This window comes from Staurois parvus, unplaced genomic scaffold (assembly GCF_062004578.1).
Source record: "Staurois parvus isolate SC_StPar_1 unplaced genomic scaffold, SC_StPar_1.0 ptg000124l, whole genome shotgun sequence".
In the NCBI taxonomy this organism is placed as follows: Eukaryota; Metazoa; Chordata; class Amphibia; order Anura; family Ranidae; genus Staurois; species Staurois parvus.
In genome coordinates this window covers 4,037,815-4,053,760 of record NW_028317920.1, presented here as the reverse complement: position 1 = coordinate 4,053,760, position 15,946 = coordinate 4,037,815, and the positions used below count along the sequence as shown (strand labels likewise).

At 46.0% G+C, this 15,946-nt stretch overlaps 1 protein-coding gene across 1 annotated transcript in view; it reads right to left on the bottom strand.

The window, feature by feature from the left end:
- LOC149467092 (cytosolic 10-formyltetrahydrofolate dehydrogenase) overlaps positions 1-15,946 on the bottom strand; it is a 78,084-nt gene that overhangs the window by 55,089 nt on the left and 7,049 nt on the right. Inside the window, exons 2-4 of the mRNA XM_089672288.1 lie at positions 13,133-13,280; positions 8,918-9,152; positions 5,287-5,452 (exon numbers count right to left, since the gene is read on the bottom strand). Coding sequence (XP_089528414.1) covers positions 5,287-5,452; positions 8,918-9,152; positions 13,133-13,259 — 528 coding nt within the window. The 5' untranslated portion in view covers positions 13,260-13,280. The remainder of the gene's footprint in view (positions 1-5,286; positions 5,453-8,917; positions 9,153-13,132; positions 13,281-15,946) is intronic.

Below are 15,946 nucleotides of genomic sequence, written 5' to 3'. Positions count from 1 at the left end.
GCACCCGACGGTGCAAAAGCTGAACGTCCTCCTGTCCAAGTTGCTGGTGCTGCAGTCCCTCCCTTTCCAACTGGTGGACTCAGCACCTTTCCGAGAAATGATGGCTTGTGCCGCGCCGCGGTGGAGAGTGCCAAGCCATCATTTCTTTGCCCAAAAGGCAGTGCCAGCCCTGCATTCACATGTAGAAGAGATGGTGGGCCAGTCTTTGAGCATGTCGGTCTCTGCCAAAGTGCACGGCAGCGCCGACGTGTGGAGCTGTAACTACGGTCAGGGACAGTACATGTCATTTACGGCCCACTGGGTGAACGTGGTGCCGGCACAGCCGCACCAGCAACTTGGACAGGTCACGACGCTTTTGCCTCCACGTTTGCACGTCCTTGGTCCAGCAAGCATGTCCGCCTCTACCACCTCTTTTTCCGCCGTGTCCTCAGCCGCCACCCCCGTGCCAAGTCCCATTACCCGACCGGCATATCACATGTGCAGGGCGCAACGGTGTCACGCTGTGCTGCACCTGGTATGCCTTGGCGAACGTAGTCACACAGGGGAGGAACTGCTGAGTGTAATGAACAGAGAAATCGACAGATGGCTGTCTCCGCGCAAACTAAAAATCGGAACCATGTTGACTGACAACGGAAAGAACATGGTGTCTGCTCTGCGTCAAGGAAGGTTGTGCCATGCGCCATGCATGGCTCACGTGTTCAATCTGGTTGTCAAGCGGTTCCTAAAATCCACCATCCCACTGCAAGACATCCTTAAAATGTCACGTAAACTGTGCATGCATTTCAGCCATTCCTACACCGCAAAGAACACCCTCATTGAGCTGCAGCGGCAGAACGGAATTCCACAGCATCGCCTGATCTGCGACGTTGCAACAAGGTGGAATTCAACCCTACACATGTTAGACCGCCTTTACGAGCAGCGAAAGGCCATCACCGATTTCCTGATGTTACAAGCGGATAAAGGTACTCCCCTGTGTAACTTAGATGTCAGCCATTGGCAGCTCATGCGTGACACCTGCCGCTTGCTCAGGCCCTTTGAGGAGGCCACGCTATTCGTGAGTCGGCAGGACTATGGGATGAACGACGTCATTCCTCTGTTGCACGTCCTGGAACAAATGCTGTTAACAATGGCTGGTCAGGGTGCGGTAGACGTGGCGCACAGATCTCAACGCCACATGACCCCTGTGGGGGCAGGACAGGAAGAAGAGGAGGAGGTAGAGGAGGACATTTGTGCTCAGGAATTATTGAGTGAAATGGGTGGTTTTTCCACTCAGCGGACAGGAGTGGAGGAGCAGGAGCATCTGGTAGAGGAGGAGGAGGAGGAGACAGAGGACCCAGACGCACCGTGGCAGTATGCTGTGGAGATGGAGGCAGGGAGTCCCTCGCATTCCTTGGCACAAATGGCCCATAGCATGCTCGGTTGCTTGCGTAGCGACAGCCGAATAATAACCATCAGACAGAGGGATGACTTTTGGCTGTCCACCTTGTTGGACCCTCGCTACCGGTCCAAAATGGTGGCCTTTTTCACACCTGCTGAGAGGGAGGCCAAAATTACGTACTATAAAAACCACCTATGTAGTCAGTTGGTCTCTGCCTTTGTGCGCCAACGTCCATCCTCAGACACTGTGGGCCCTGTGCGCTCGCGTTCCGCTGGCATGGCAGCAGGGGAGGGGTGGGGTGGTAGGAGCAGTGGCAGCTCCACCAGCAGCGGCTGCCTCAGTCTGCAGTCGATGATGAGTAGCTTTCTTCACCAGCGCAGTGAGGAAACTACTAACCAGCCGCAGCAGCAGCAGCAGCATCAGGTGGACCTGGAGCAGGAGCTCAAACAACAGGCTTGGGCCTACTTGGACAGCACCCTGCCAACCGAGGTAGACAATCCCCTTGACTACTGGGCAACGAAACTTGACCTTTGGCCCCAACTAGCTGAATTTGCCCTTGAAAGGCTGTCATGCCCGGCCAGTAGCGTGGCATCGGAGCGCGTGTTTAGTGTGGCAGGAGGTATTGTAACTCCGCGGAGGACACGACTGTCCACCCAAAGTGTGGAGAGACTCACGTTTGTGAAAATGAATCAGGCGTGGATTAGTCTGGATTTCAAACCACCAGTTCCTGACACAACTGACTAAATCCGCCATGAATCATGCCTCAAACATGTGCCACTTTCAGGTCTCCTCACACTGCTGGTGTGTTTAATTTTTTGACATAGGGTGCTGGCAGATTACGGGCCTCCTATAGCTGCTGCCAGGCCCCTAATCTGCCATAGGCCCCTATATACCGCCTCCTCATGCTGCTGCTAGGTCCAGAGTCTCTCATGGGTCCCTGTACGGCCTCCCATTGCTGCTGTCTCCATCGCCACACTCTGCTGCCATGTGCCACTTTCAGGTCTCTTCACACTGCTGGTGTGTTTAATTTTTTGACATAGGGTGCAGGCAGATTACGGGCCTCACATAGCTGCTGCCAGGCCCCTAATCTGCCATGGGCCCCTATATACCGCCTCCTCATGCTGCTGCCAAGTCCAGAGTCTCTCATGGGTCCCTGTACGGCCTCCCATTGCTGCTGTCTCCATCGCCACACTCTGCTGCCATGTGCCACTTTCAGGTCTCTTCACACTGCTGGTGTGTTTAATTTTTTGACATAGGGTGCAGGCAGATTACGGGCCTCACATAGCTGCTGCCAGGCCCCTAATCTGCCATGGGCCCCTATATACCGCCTCCTCATGCTGCTGCCAAGTCTAGAGTCTCTCATGGGTCCCTGTACGGCCTCCCATTGCTGCTGTCTCCATCGCCACACTCTGCTGCCATGTGCCACTTTCAGGTCTCTTCACACTGCTGGTGTGTTAAATTTTTTGACATAGGGTGCAGGCAGATTACGGGCCTCACATAGCTGCTGCCAGGCCCCTAATCTGCCATGGGCCCCTATATACCGCCTCCTCATGCTGCTGCCAAGTCTAGAGTCTCTCATGGGTCCCTGTACGGCCTCCCATTGCTGCTGTCTCCATCGCCACACTCTGCCATGTGCCACTTTCAGGTCTCTTCACACTGCTGGTGTGTTAAATTTTTTGACATAGGGTGCTGGCAGATTACGGGCCTCCCATTGCTGCTGCCAGACATGTAATCTGCCATGGGCCCCCGTACCGACTCCTCATGCTGTGACGTTGCAACAAGGTGTAATTCAACCCTACATATGTTAGACCGCCTTTACGAACAGCTAAAGGCCATCACAGATTTCCTGATGTTAAAAGCGGATAAAGGTACTCCCTGTGTAACTTAGATGTCAGCCATTGTCAGCTCATGTGTGACACCTGCGCTTGCTCAGGCCCTTTGAGGAGGCCACGCTATTCGTGAGTCGGCAGGACTATGGGATGAATGAGGTCAAATCGGCCATGGGCCCCCGTACCGCCTGTTCACGCTGATGCTGGTCCCACAGTGTGACCTGGGTCCCTGTACGGCCTCCCATTGCTTCCACTCTGCCATGTACCTCTTTGAAATCTCCTCACACTCCTGCGGTTGTCCATTTTGTCATAGGTTGCTTGCAGATTAGCGGCCTTCCATAGGTGCCGCCAGGCCCCATATCGACCATGGGCCCCCGTACCTCCTGGTCACGCTGCTGCTGAGCCCACAGTGTGACCTGGGTCCCTGTACGGCCTCCCATTGCTTCCACTCTGCCATGTGCCACTTTGAAATCTCCTCACACTCCTGCGGTTGTCCATTTTGTCATAGGTTGCTGGCAGATTACAGGCCTTCCATAGGTGCCACCAAGCCCCATATCGGCCATGGGCCCCCGTACCACCTGGTCACGCTGCTGCTGGGCCCACAGTGTGACCTGGGTCCCTGTACCGCCTCCCATTGCTCCCACTCTGCCATGTGCCACTTTCAGGTCTCCTCACGCTCCTGCTGGTTTCCATTTTGTCATAGGTTGCTGTATGGCCTCCCATTGCTGCTGCCTCCACCGCCACACTGTGGCTCCAAACACTGGTTTTGGCCCCGTGACTAGCCAAAGGAGTGAAGTGTGCAGTGATTCTAAGATCGACGGCACTCATCTGCATGTCATACTGACAGACAGTATTATTTCTCTTCCCCAGCAGACTCCAAGGGCATTTAAATTAAAGGTACAGTGTTCTGCACTAATATTAAGTCTCTCTGAAGCCTAGAAACACCCTTTTTTAAGTTAAATTCACAGCGAATTTATTCGACTCGAATCGAATATTGTCCACGAATTCGCCGAATCAGTCGAATCGAATTTTTCATTTCTTCGCTCATCTCTAATAATAATAATAGATTAGTAGATTGCAGTGACCTGAGACTGAATGGATCCCAACATTGGGAGGAAACTATCCAACCTCAGGTCACTCAAGAAGACATGTGGCCACTCAATGACGCTGAATGAGAAGCACTTTACCCTTAAACGGTATAGGGGGGTGTCATGTTTCACATGACTGTCATATGCCTTTAAGTGTTCTTTGTATTTTGTCTCTGCTCCTCCCTTTCATCTGGTTTAGTTCATGCTATATAGATAGCTCCACCCCTTTTCCCAGTAATGCATTTCAGCTTCAAGCCTCATGTCATGAAGCAGATCACATTATGATCTTTTGACCTATCCGATGTTCATTGTTGTAAGATTCTCTCAGTTTATGGAATAAACTTCACAAGATCTACAAGATGTCATCTGATCGAGTCACTGCCTGTGATATTCAACTAAGATTGGAGTTATCGCTATCTCATCAAAACTGTAAATTACAGAGATCACACTTTCAATGCTTAGATTGGAGAGACAGAACAGGGTTCTTTACTGTAAGGCGGTAAGGATATGGAACCTTTCACAATCGCTTGTTTCAGCAAAAAGTAAAAAAAAAACATTTAGATGGGCATCTTATTGAACATAATATACAGGGATATGGGAAGTGGTAAATACACACACCCACACACCCACATAGGTTGAACTGGATGGACTGGTGTGTTTGTTCAACCTTATCAACTATGTAACAGCAGGGGTGTAGATGGGGGGTCCACCCCTGAGGTTACATGGCACAGTGCAACAGCTAGTTCTGACAGCCACGCCAGGCTCTGTGTGATATGTACTCCTGAGCTCTGCATCTTAAGCTTTTTTGACCCCTGCGCTCTATGCAACATGCACGCAATTCCTAAGCCCCTCCCACCGTTGGTGGTTCTCGTGCATTGATAGGTTGTTATTTTCAATAGGCTGCCTTCTCGCAATGCAAATTAGCACACCGCTAAATGGACCCTCAATATCTCATGGGCTCCTCTCATCGACAATAAATCTGTACACTCACCATGCCTTTAACCCCCTCGGGGAAGAGGAACCTGTTATATATGGAGTTCACTGTGTCCTCTGGAAGAACTTCACATTCTTTCTGCAGCAGGATGTCTCCCGTGTCCAGACCATCATCAGCCCAGAATACGGTAAAGCCCCCAATCTTATCTCCTTGCATCAGTGTCCTAGTAAGATTGATGAAAACATGAGGGATTGTCCTGACAGACTCCATATAAATATACAGTGTTAGGCCATGTCTCTAGGAATGAGTCGTGGTTAGATGCTCTGTCAGGTTTTGTCTGTGTCCCCTTTGGGAAGTTTTACCCCCACTTCCTGTTAATTGGAAAATCCAACACAACAAACACTTTACTCCTGCACTAGGAAAGGACTCAGTAGACCCAATAGAAATGTTCTGGAATATGCACTGCTTGCTGTCCTCAACAGACTGGGGTGGTCCAAATACACTGAATACAAATGGAGAAACAGAAAAAGGGTGCACCGACCTAGTGCATTATCGTTTAAAATAATTTATTGAAGAAACAAAATAGGTATCATACTCACAATGGACATAATAACACAGGCATGTCAAACTGAACAAGATGTATGATCCAAACAACATCTGAGTCCATACGATGGAACCCTGGATGACCAACTGGCTAACGTGTTTCGAGGACACAACCTCTTCCTCAGAGCCAACACTACAGGAGTCTGCACTTCTCTTTATATAAGTTACTAAAATTGGATCCTGGGTCATTGGTCCGAATCCCAACCATGGCACCACCTGCCTGGAGTTTGCATGTTCTTCCTGTGCCTGTGTGGGCTTCCTCCGGGTGCTCCGGTTTCCTCCCACACTCCAAAGACATGCTGGTCGGTTAACAGGATCCTGTCTAAATTGTCCCTAGTATGTGTATGTATGAATGTGAGTTAGGGACCTTAGATTGTACACCCCTTGAGGGTTAGGGACTGATGTGAATGTACAACATACAGTGGGGATCGAAAAGTCTGGGCACCCCAGCTAAAAATTTGTATTAATGTGCATAAAGAAGCCAAGGAAAGATGGAAAAATCTCCAAAAGGCATCAAATTACAGATTAGACATTCTTATAATATGTCAACAAAAGTTAGATTTTATTTCCATCATTTACACTTTCAAAGTAACAGAAAACAAAAAAATGGCGTCTGCAAAAGTTTGGGCACCCTGCAGAATTTATAGCATGCACTGCCCCCTTTGCAAAGCTGAGACCTGCCAGTGTCATGGATTGTTCTCAATCATGGTCTGGGAAGACCAGGTGATGTCAATCTCAAAGGTTTTAAATGCCCAGACTCATCTGACCTTGCCCCAACAATCAGCACCATGGGTTCTTCTAAGCAGTTGTCTAGAAACCTGAAACTGAAAATAGTTGACGCTCACAAAGCTGGAGAAGGCTATAAGAAGATAGCAAAGCGTTTTCAGATGTCAATATCCTTTGTTCGGAATGTAATTAAGAAATGGCAGTCATCAGGAACAGTGGAAGTTAAAGAAAGATCTGGAAGACCAAGAAAAATATCAGACAGAACAGCTCGCAGGATTGTGAGAAAAACAATTCAAAACCCACGTTTGACTGCACGATCCCTCCAGAAAGATCTGGCAGACACTGGAGTTGTGGTACACTATTCCACTATAAAGAGATACTTGTACAAATATGGTCTTCATGGAAGAGTCATCAGAAGAAAACCTCTTCTACGTCCTCACCACAAAAATCATCGTTTGAACTTTGCAAATGAACATATAGACAAGCCTGATGCATTTTGGAAACAAGTTTTGTGGACCGATGAGGTTAAAATTGATCTTTTTGGCCGGAATGAGCAAAGGTACGTTTGGAGAAGAAGGGGCACAGAATTTAATGAAAAGAACCTCTGTCCAACTGTTATGCATGGGGTTGGATCAATCATGCTTTGGGGTTGTGTTGCAGCCAGTGGCACAGGGAACATCTCATGAGTAGAAGGAAAAATGGATTCAATAAAATTTCAGCAAATTTTGGATGGTAACTTGATGCCATCTGTGAAAAAGCTGAAGTTAAAGAGAGGATGGCTTCTACAAATGGATAATGATCCTAAACACACCTCAAAATCCACGGGGGATTACATCAAGAGGCGTAAACTGAAGGTTTTGCCATGGCCTTCACAATCTCCTGACCTCAACATAATTGAAAATCTATGGATAGACCTTAAAAGAGCCGTGCGTGACAGACAGCCCAGAAATCTCAAAGAACTGGAAGACTTTTGTAAGGAAGAATGGGCAAGGATACCTCAAACAAGAATTGAAAGACTCTTGGCTGGCTACAAAAAGCGTTTACAAGCTGTGATACTTGCCAAAGGGGGCAGTGCATGCTATAAATTCTGCAGGGTGCCCAAACTTTTGCAGACGCCATTTTTTTGTTTTCAGTTATTTTGAAAGTGTAAATGATGGAAATAAAATCTAACTTTTGTTGACATATTATAAGAATGTCTAATCTGTAATTTTCCATCTTTCCTTGGCTTCTTTATGCACATTAATACAATTTTTTAGCTGCGGTGCCCAAACTTTCGATCCCCACTGTATATGTAAAGTGCTGCGTAAATTGATGGCTCTATATAAGTACCTGAAATAAATAAAAATAAATAAATATCCAACAGAGACACAGACAGCAATGTTACAATCCTTCCCTACTCAATCCCTTGGCTGGACTCACATTTTAAGGAACAGGTGTTAAACACAAGGCCCGTGGGACAAATCCAGCCCTCCAGGCCATTTCATGTGGCCCTTGCACCTTTCCTGCAGGTACCCCCTTCTCTCCACCCCCACCTTGTCTCAGAAGTCCGCAGCAGAGAGAATAGAACTCCTCTGCCAAATCCTGCACTTCTCAGTGCAGCTGCAGCACCCCCTCATCTCTGCCTCTCCTGGACTCAGCATTCAGCAGACTCTGGTAACTGACTCCACTTCTCATCTGGTCCTCCTCCAGACCCTGCACTTTCTGCTTTCCAGCTCTGCCCCCAAAGGGGGTGCACATTGATGTTAGGGAGGGTGTGGGATTCTTGACATCTGATGTAATGGGGGGGGTGGGGTGCTGTGGACATCTAGCCTTACAGATACAACTGGCCCTTTGAGGGCAACCACAATGCTGATACGGCCCGTGATGAAATGGACTTTGACACACCTGCTTTAAGGGGTCTGTTTATAAAACATTTGTTGGTCAAATGTCAGAAGCATCCATACAAGCTGAACAAAAGTTTCCCTTTATTTTTTCTAATAGATGAATGCCTGTATCAGCAGCTCCATCTAGTGGCCACAATGCAGTACATTTTGTCAGTGAGGAACTTCAGAAAAATGTACTGCAATTTTGCCACTAGAGGGAGCTGCTGATACAGGCATTCATCTATTAGAAAAAATATGGTAAAAATTCCTTCAGCTGATTTTGGGGTGTTGTTAACTTAACATGCACACCAGCATCGGTTTGCATGAATGGGGTGCGATTCTGATGCGGTGCGGAATTCGCACAGAAAACGCTGTGAATTCAGCACCGCATCAGTTTGAACCCGGGCTAAAAGCAAAAGCCTAAAGCTACGGTTGATTGTCATTTTTATTTTAAGCCAGAAGCACCAGGAATTTTCCTGCCTTGTGCATTCACTTACCAGTTGATGGCTGAGGCCCCCCTATGTCTGGGCAGGATAGAGGGATGATAGATAATGGAGCCATGCTTTGGGGCATCGATCACTTCCATCGGGATGAACTGGGAGCAGAATGGCAGGACGTTCAGTTCTGCCCCCAACGCTGTGTACTTCTCCACAACCTCTGGGATGGCCTGGCCCTTCACCCTCCATCGGGGAAACTTAAATACTGGCACTCCGTCTTTCTCTGCCTCGTCTCCTGTTGGAGCACAGAATAGGAGGGAAGGAAAGAAGTTAGATTGTTATGTGAGGGATCCACGGTGTAAAAGAACCTAGAGAAGATCTGCTATCCTTCAACCAGTCCTACATACACTCACCGGCCACTTTATTAGGTCCAGCTTGCTAGTACCGGGTTGGACCCCCTTTTGCCTTCAGAACTCGATTATGTCTTCTTTGCATAGATTCAACAAGGTGTTGGAAACATTCCTCAGAGATTTTGGTCCATATTGACATGAGTTAATGTTGCCTTTCCATCATCTTAAACCAGTCTGCCCATTCTTCTCTGACCTCTGACATCAACAAGGCATTTTCATCCACACAACTGCTGCTCACTGGATATTCTCTATTTTTCGGACCATTCTCTGTAAACCCTAGAGATGATTGTTCGTGAAAATCCCAATAGATCAGCAGTTTTTGAAATACTCAGACCAGCCCGACTGGCACCAACAACCATGCCATGTTCAAAGTCACTTAAATCGCCTTTCTTCCCCATTCTGATGCTTGGTTTGAACTTTAGTCATCTTCACCACGTCTAGAGGCCTAAATGCATTGAGTTACTGCCAAGTGATTAGCAATTTGTATTACAAAGCAACTGAACAGGTGTACCTAATAAAGTGGCCGGTGAGTGTATTTCCCTCATATCATTTCAATCCCATAGTTCATCACTTTCATCTCCTTCTTCATTCTAGGCCTTCATCTCATCAAAACATTTGGCCAAATGGCTCCAAGACAAATTTACAAGGAAGAAATATAATTTTAAAAAAATTCAAACAATTGTACACTTTTTATTCTCACCACTTCATGGACAGAACAACCCAAGTTCCTGTTTATTACTTGTCCCATTGACCCCACTCCATTTCATCTTATTCTCCCTAAATTCTCTCATGATATCCACCTCTGTCTCAAGGGTTGGTACCCAAAGACTGGCAAAGACCTGGCCCAGGTGAGGATGGTGAAGGATCCTTGGATCTTCTTGGATTTCCTACAGTTAACATGCCAATACCGGGAACCCAAAGACCGCTGAAGAACCGGCCCTGGAGAGGATGGTGAAGGATCCTTGGATTTTCTTGGATTTCCTAGTTAACATGCCAATACTGGGATCCCAAAGACCGCTGAAGAACCTGCCCAGGTGAGGATGGTGAAGGATCCTTGGATATCCTACAGTTAACATGCCAATACCAGGAACCCAAAGACTGCTGAAGAACCGAAAAGGTGAGGATGGTGAAGGATCCTTGGATTTTTTTGGATTTCCTACAGTTAACATGCCAATACCGGGAACCCAAAGACCGCTGAAGAACCAGCCCAGGTGAGGATGGTGAAGAATCTTTGGATTTCCTACAGTTAACGTTCCAATACCGGGAACAAAAAGACCGCTGAAGAACTGGCCCAGGTGAGGATAGTGAAGGATCCTTGGATTTCCTACAGTTAACATGCCAATATTGGGAACCCAAAGACCGATGAAGAACCGACCCAGGTGAGGATGGTGAAGGATCCTTGGATTTTCTTGGATTTCCTACAGTTAACATACCAATACCAGGAACCCAAAGACCGCCGAAGAACCGGCCCAGGTGAGGATAGTGAAGGATCCTTGGATTTCCTACAGTTAACATGCCAATATTGGGAACCCAAAGACCGCTGAAGAACCGACCCAGGTGAGGATGGTGAAGGATCTTTGGATTTTCTTGGATTTCCTACAGTTAACATGCCAATACCAGGAACCCAAAGACCGCCGAAGAACCGGCCCAGGTGATGGAGCTGGATCCTTGGACAAGTAAGTGTCCTTTTATTAAAAGATAACTTTTTTTTTTTCAGAGAGAATGAAGAACAGCTTTAAGCTGGCCATACACTAATAGAATTTAATTTGAAAAAATCTTCTCAGAACGTTCGATTTTCTAATAGTATGGTCAAATGAATGATCATTTCTGACCATAGTGAAGAAGGAAATCAAAGAAGGGTGAAAATTTTTCTCACACTAATGAAACTCTAACTGAATGTAGAAATGCATCCCGAAATTGAACACAGAACAAGAAACATCTGCATGGCAATCATACAAAAATTGTTCAGGGTTTTCAAACTTCTCCATAATGGTACTATCAAATTCATTGACACAAAAAAAATTCTTATCTCATCACAAATTACATATATTCTTATTGTACTTACACTTTAAAATGTATGAAAACTTATTATAAGCTTGTTGTATACCCTCAGACTCTTTACACCATTTCCTCCTTTAAGTCTGCCATACATGGATTGAAATTATGCTGGTTCAGTAGGGAATGGCAGAGATTCAATCCATCTATGGACAGCCTGATTTTATCCAACTGGATCCATCAATTGTACAACCAGTCTGTCAGATTTCTTAACCTGTGATTACTACTGGCAACTATAGCTGCTAGCAGCAATCATTGTGTTCTGCCAGCCTGGGAAGGCTACCCGCCAACAGAACACAATAATGCTGCAGGAGGCATCCCCTCATCAACACTGATTGTATTGAAGGGGGAACGGAGTAATTTTCTTTCATCTCACCTGTGGTGGAAGGAAAGAAAATCAAGTCATCTATGGGCTGCTTTAGACATTGACTTGTCAGTCCTCAATGTCAATGCCTATTGCTAAAGCCAACCTTACCTATGGGTATGTTTGTAAACTTACTAATCCTTATCTTTGTAACTACTTTCTCTTTATGCAGCAATAAAGATTACTGTAAAAGAAAAAAAAATCTTTACTGCGGCAATTACGTTTCCAAGAAATGTTTAACTTTATGGGCAAGACCCAAAATAGCCGTCTCAATGTATGTACGGGACAATTTCCCTCCAAAACATTCTTTTTTTTCAAAGTGCCATTAAATTCCACTGTTTCAGGACTGGTGGCCTGAGAACCACATGCAGCCATTTGTACCTTGATGTGTGACCCTTGATTCTGAGGGAGAATTAACTTCTAAAAGGGTAATTGATCTCTATGTAACATGCCCCATCTCTCACTGTCTTCTATACCATGTCTCCAGTCTCCAATCAAACCTGTGGTATGTCCCCAGTCTCAGACCATCATGTATTCTAGTATTCCTGCAAATTTATGACAGTCCCCTCTAGCATTATATTTACTGAACATTATGCGTGGCCCTTTGGTGGTGTGAGGGACCACAATTTTGGCCCTGAACACCTTGGTTGACAACCATTGCTTTACACAGAACATAGACTCATTTAGATCAGTCCCCACCCCAGAGGAGCTTAGGTTCTAATGTGGCATGTCCACCATTTCAGACCATTGTGTCTTCTAGTATGTCTGCAAATTTATGGTATGGTAGTTTTCTCTGGCGTTACATTTACTGAATATTATGCGTGGTGCTTTGGTGGTGTTAGAAGCCACATTCAAGGCCTGCACACCGTGGTTGACAACTACTGAACATTATGCATGACCCTTTGGTGGTGTCAGGGACCACAATTTTGGCCCAGAACACCTTAGTTGCCAACCATTGCTTTACCTAGAATGTAGAATCATTTAGATCAGTCCTACCCCAGAGGAGTTTTAGATCTAATGTGGCATGTCCCCAGTATCAGATTATTGTGCCTTCCAGTATATCTGCAAATTTATGGTTGTTCGCTCTAGCAGTACATTTCCTGAACATTTTGTGTGGCCATTTGGTGGTGTTAGAGACTAAATTCGAGGCCCCGTGCACCTTGGTTGACAACTATTGCTTTACATAGAACGTAGAATCATTTAGATCAGTCCCCAACCCCGAGGAGCTTAAGATCCATAGTCCCTGCTACACTCATATAGACACAGTATAGCCAACTTGGGAGGATGCCAAATATCCTACTACATGTTTTGGATTGTGAGAAGAATAGACAGCAGGAACCCCACACAAACAAAGAAAGAACGTGTTCTAGACAGTCAGTGTCCCCCGTGGTTTTTGAACTGTGGACCCCAGCTGTGGGCTACCTACTGAACCATTTAATCTCCTACCTAGTGGATCAGCTTTGCCATCTTTATCTGGAATGGTGAAGACTCCTACTACTTGGTGTCCTTCCTTTAGAAGCTCCTTGTAGACCTCTTTCCCGAACAGACTCTGGCCAATCACTGCTATCCTCATGGTTCTGGTAAGGGGAACCAACTGGGAAGAGACACAAAGAGACAAGACATTTATGGCATTCATAATACACATATACTGTACATATTGAGCAGTATTACATGCTATAAAAGCTGGGGCCTATAGTGCCCAACTTGCGGTCTGAGGGCCACATGCAGCCCCTTGGTGTTTGAAGTGAGGCCCTTGAGCCCCAGCAGTCAGTAGAGAGAGCATTGATTTGAAAAGTGTCCCTTAATTCATGCAACATATCCCTAGTCCCTGACGGTCTCCTATAGCATAACTTCAGTCTCCAACCGCTACAGTAGAATGTTTATGGGGCCGCGCACAACCGCCCCACAACCACGTGCAATGCAAGTGATTGCAGCACAGTAGCATAGCAATTTCAGGAATGCAATGGACATAATGTCTCCTCACCACCTGTCAAATGCCCTCTGAAAAGTGATCCAACACAGTTGACTCTTTGGAGGGCACTGCACTTGTGAAGGAGCCCTACCCTAATGACATTTAGTTTGCCAAAGCACTGTGTCTCATAAATAATTGTTTATGTTAAAACAAATTCTGCTATCAACTTTTTAAATGCTTTGTTGCATCTCATTGTTTCTGATCTCCCACATCCTCTTTGCAGTCATTTCCTTTCTACATGCACTCCAGCGATGGCTGCATGGCATTTCTCAGAGCGGATTTCATCATGGCGACCACACCTGAGTAATTTGTGTTTGAGCGGCTACTTGGCCATTGGACATTTACGAGATCAGGATAGAACGTTGTCACCCTATAACAGGAAGTGCCTGACACAAGGATGTTCATGGCAGGATTACTGGGGATTTCATTGTTGAAAGCTGCAGATTTAAATATAATGTGAAATACGTTTGACATGAAAAGCTAAAGCTTCTATGAGATTTTAGTGGTTGGGTTTCCATGTACTACAGTTGCAAGAAAAAGTATGTGAACCCCTTGGGATTACGTGGAGTTTTGCATGAATTGGGCATAAAATGTGCTCTGAAAGTCATCTAAGTCACAACAATAGAAGAACACAGTCTGCTGAACATAATGCTACACAAACATTAGATGTTGCCATGGTTTAATTGCACATAACATGTAAACATTCACAGTGCAGGGAGGAAAAAGTATGTAAACCTTTGGACTTAATAACTGGTTGACCCTCCTTTGGCAGCAATAACCTCAACCAAACGTTTCCTGTAGTTGCAGATCAGACCTGCACAACGATCTGGAGTCATTTTGGACCACTCCTCTTCACAAAACTGTTTCAGTGTAGCAATATTCTTGGGATGTCTGGTGTGAATCGCTCTCTTAAGGTCATGCCACAGCATTTCAATGGGGTTGAGGTCAGGACTCTGACTGGGCCACTCCAGAAGGCGTATTCTGTGCTGTTGCAGCCATTGTTTTGTTGAATTATTTGTATGCTTTGGGTCATTGTCCTGTTGCATCACCCATCCTCTGCGGAGCTTCAGTTGGCAGACAGATGGTCATACGTTTTCCTGCAAAATGTCTTGATAAACTCTGGAATTCATTTTCCCATCAATGACAACAATCCGTCCAGGCCCTGAGGCAGCAAAGCAGCCCCAAACCATGATGCTCCCTCCGCCATGTTTCACAGTGGGGATGAGGTTTTGATGTTGCTGTGCTGTGCCTTTTTTTCTCCACAAATAGTGTTGTGTGTTCTTCCCAAACAACTCAATCTTGGTTTCATCTGTCCACAGTATATTTTGCCAGTAGTGCTGTGGAACATCCAGGTGCTCTTTTGCAAACTTCAAACGTGCTGCAATATTCTTTTTGGACAGCAATGGCTTCCTCTGTGGTGTCCTCCCATGTACTCCATTCTTGTTTAATGTTTTCCTTATTGTAGATGTGTCAACAAAAATGTTAGCATGTGCCAGAGATTTCTGTAGGTCTTTAGCTGACACTCTGGGATTCTTCTTTACCTCATGCAGCATTCTGCGCTGTGCTCTTGCAGTCATTTTTACAGGATGACCACGCCTAGGGAGAGTAGCAACAGTGCGAAACTTTCTCCATTTGTAGACAGTCTGTCTTACCGTGGACACATGAACATCAAGGCTTTTGGAGATACTTTTGTAACCCTTTCCAGCTTCATGCAAGTCAACAATTCTTGATCGTAGGTCTTCTGAGAGATCTTTTCTGCGAGGCATGGGTCACATCAGACAGTGTTTCTTGAAACCAGTAAACCCAAAACAGGTGCGTGTTTTTTAAGGGCAGGACAGCTGTCAGCAACACATCCGATATCATCACACTGATTGGAGTCAAGGTTGGCTCACTCCTGGCTCCAATTAGCTCTGGGAGAAGTCATTAAGCTAGGGCCTCACATACTTTTTCCTCCCTGCACTGTGAATGTTTACATGTTATGTGCAATTAAACCATGGCAACATCTAATGTTTGTGTAGTATTATGTTCAGCAGACTGTGTTCTTCTATTGTTGTGACTTAGATGACGTTCAGAGCACATTTTATGCCCAATTCATGCAAAACTCCACGTAATCCCAAGGGGTTCACATACTTTTTCTTGCAACTGTATAAAGGGAAGACAATGTTACTTGCATGGGCAACGCTGATGCACTTTATCCAAGTTGCAAAGATTTTCTGATTGTCTGTGCATAGCGCTGATCAATAACCTGACCTTTCACTCCCTATAAACAATATACAGTGAAGTCCTAT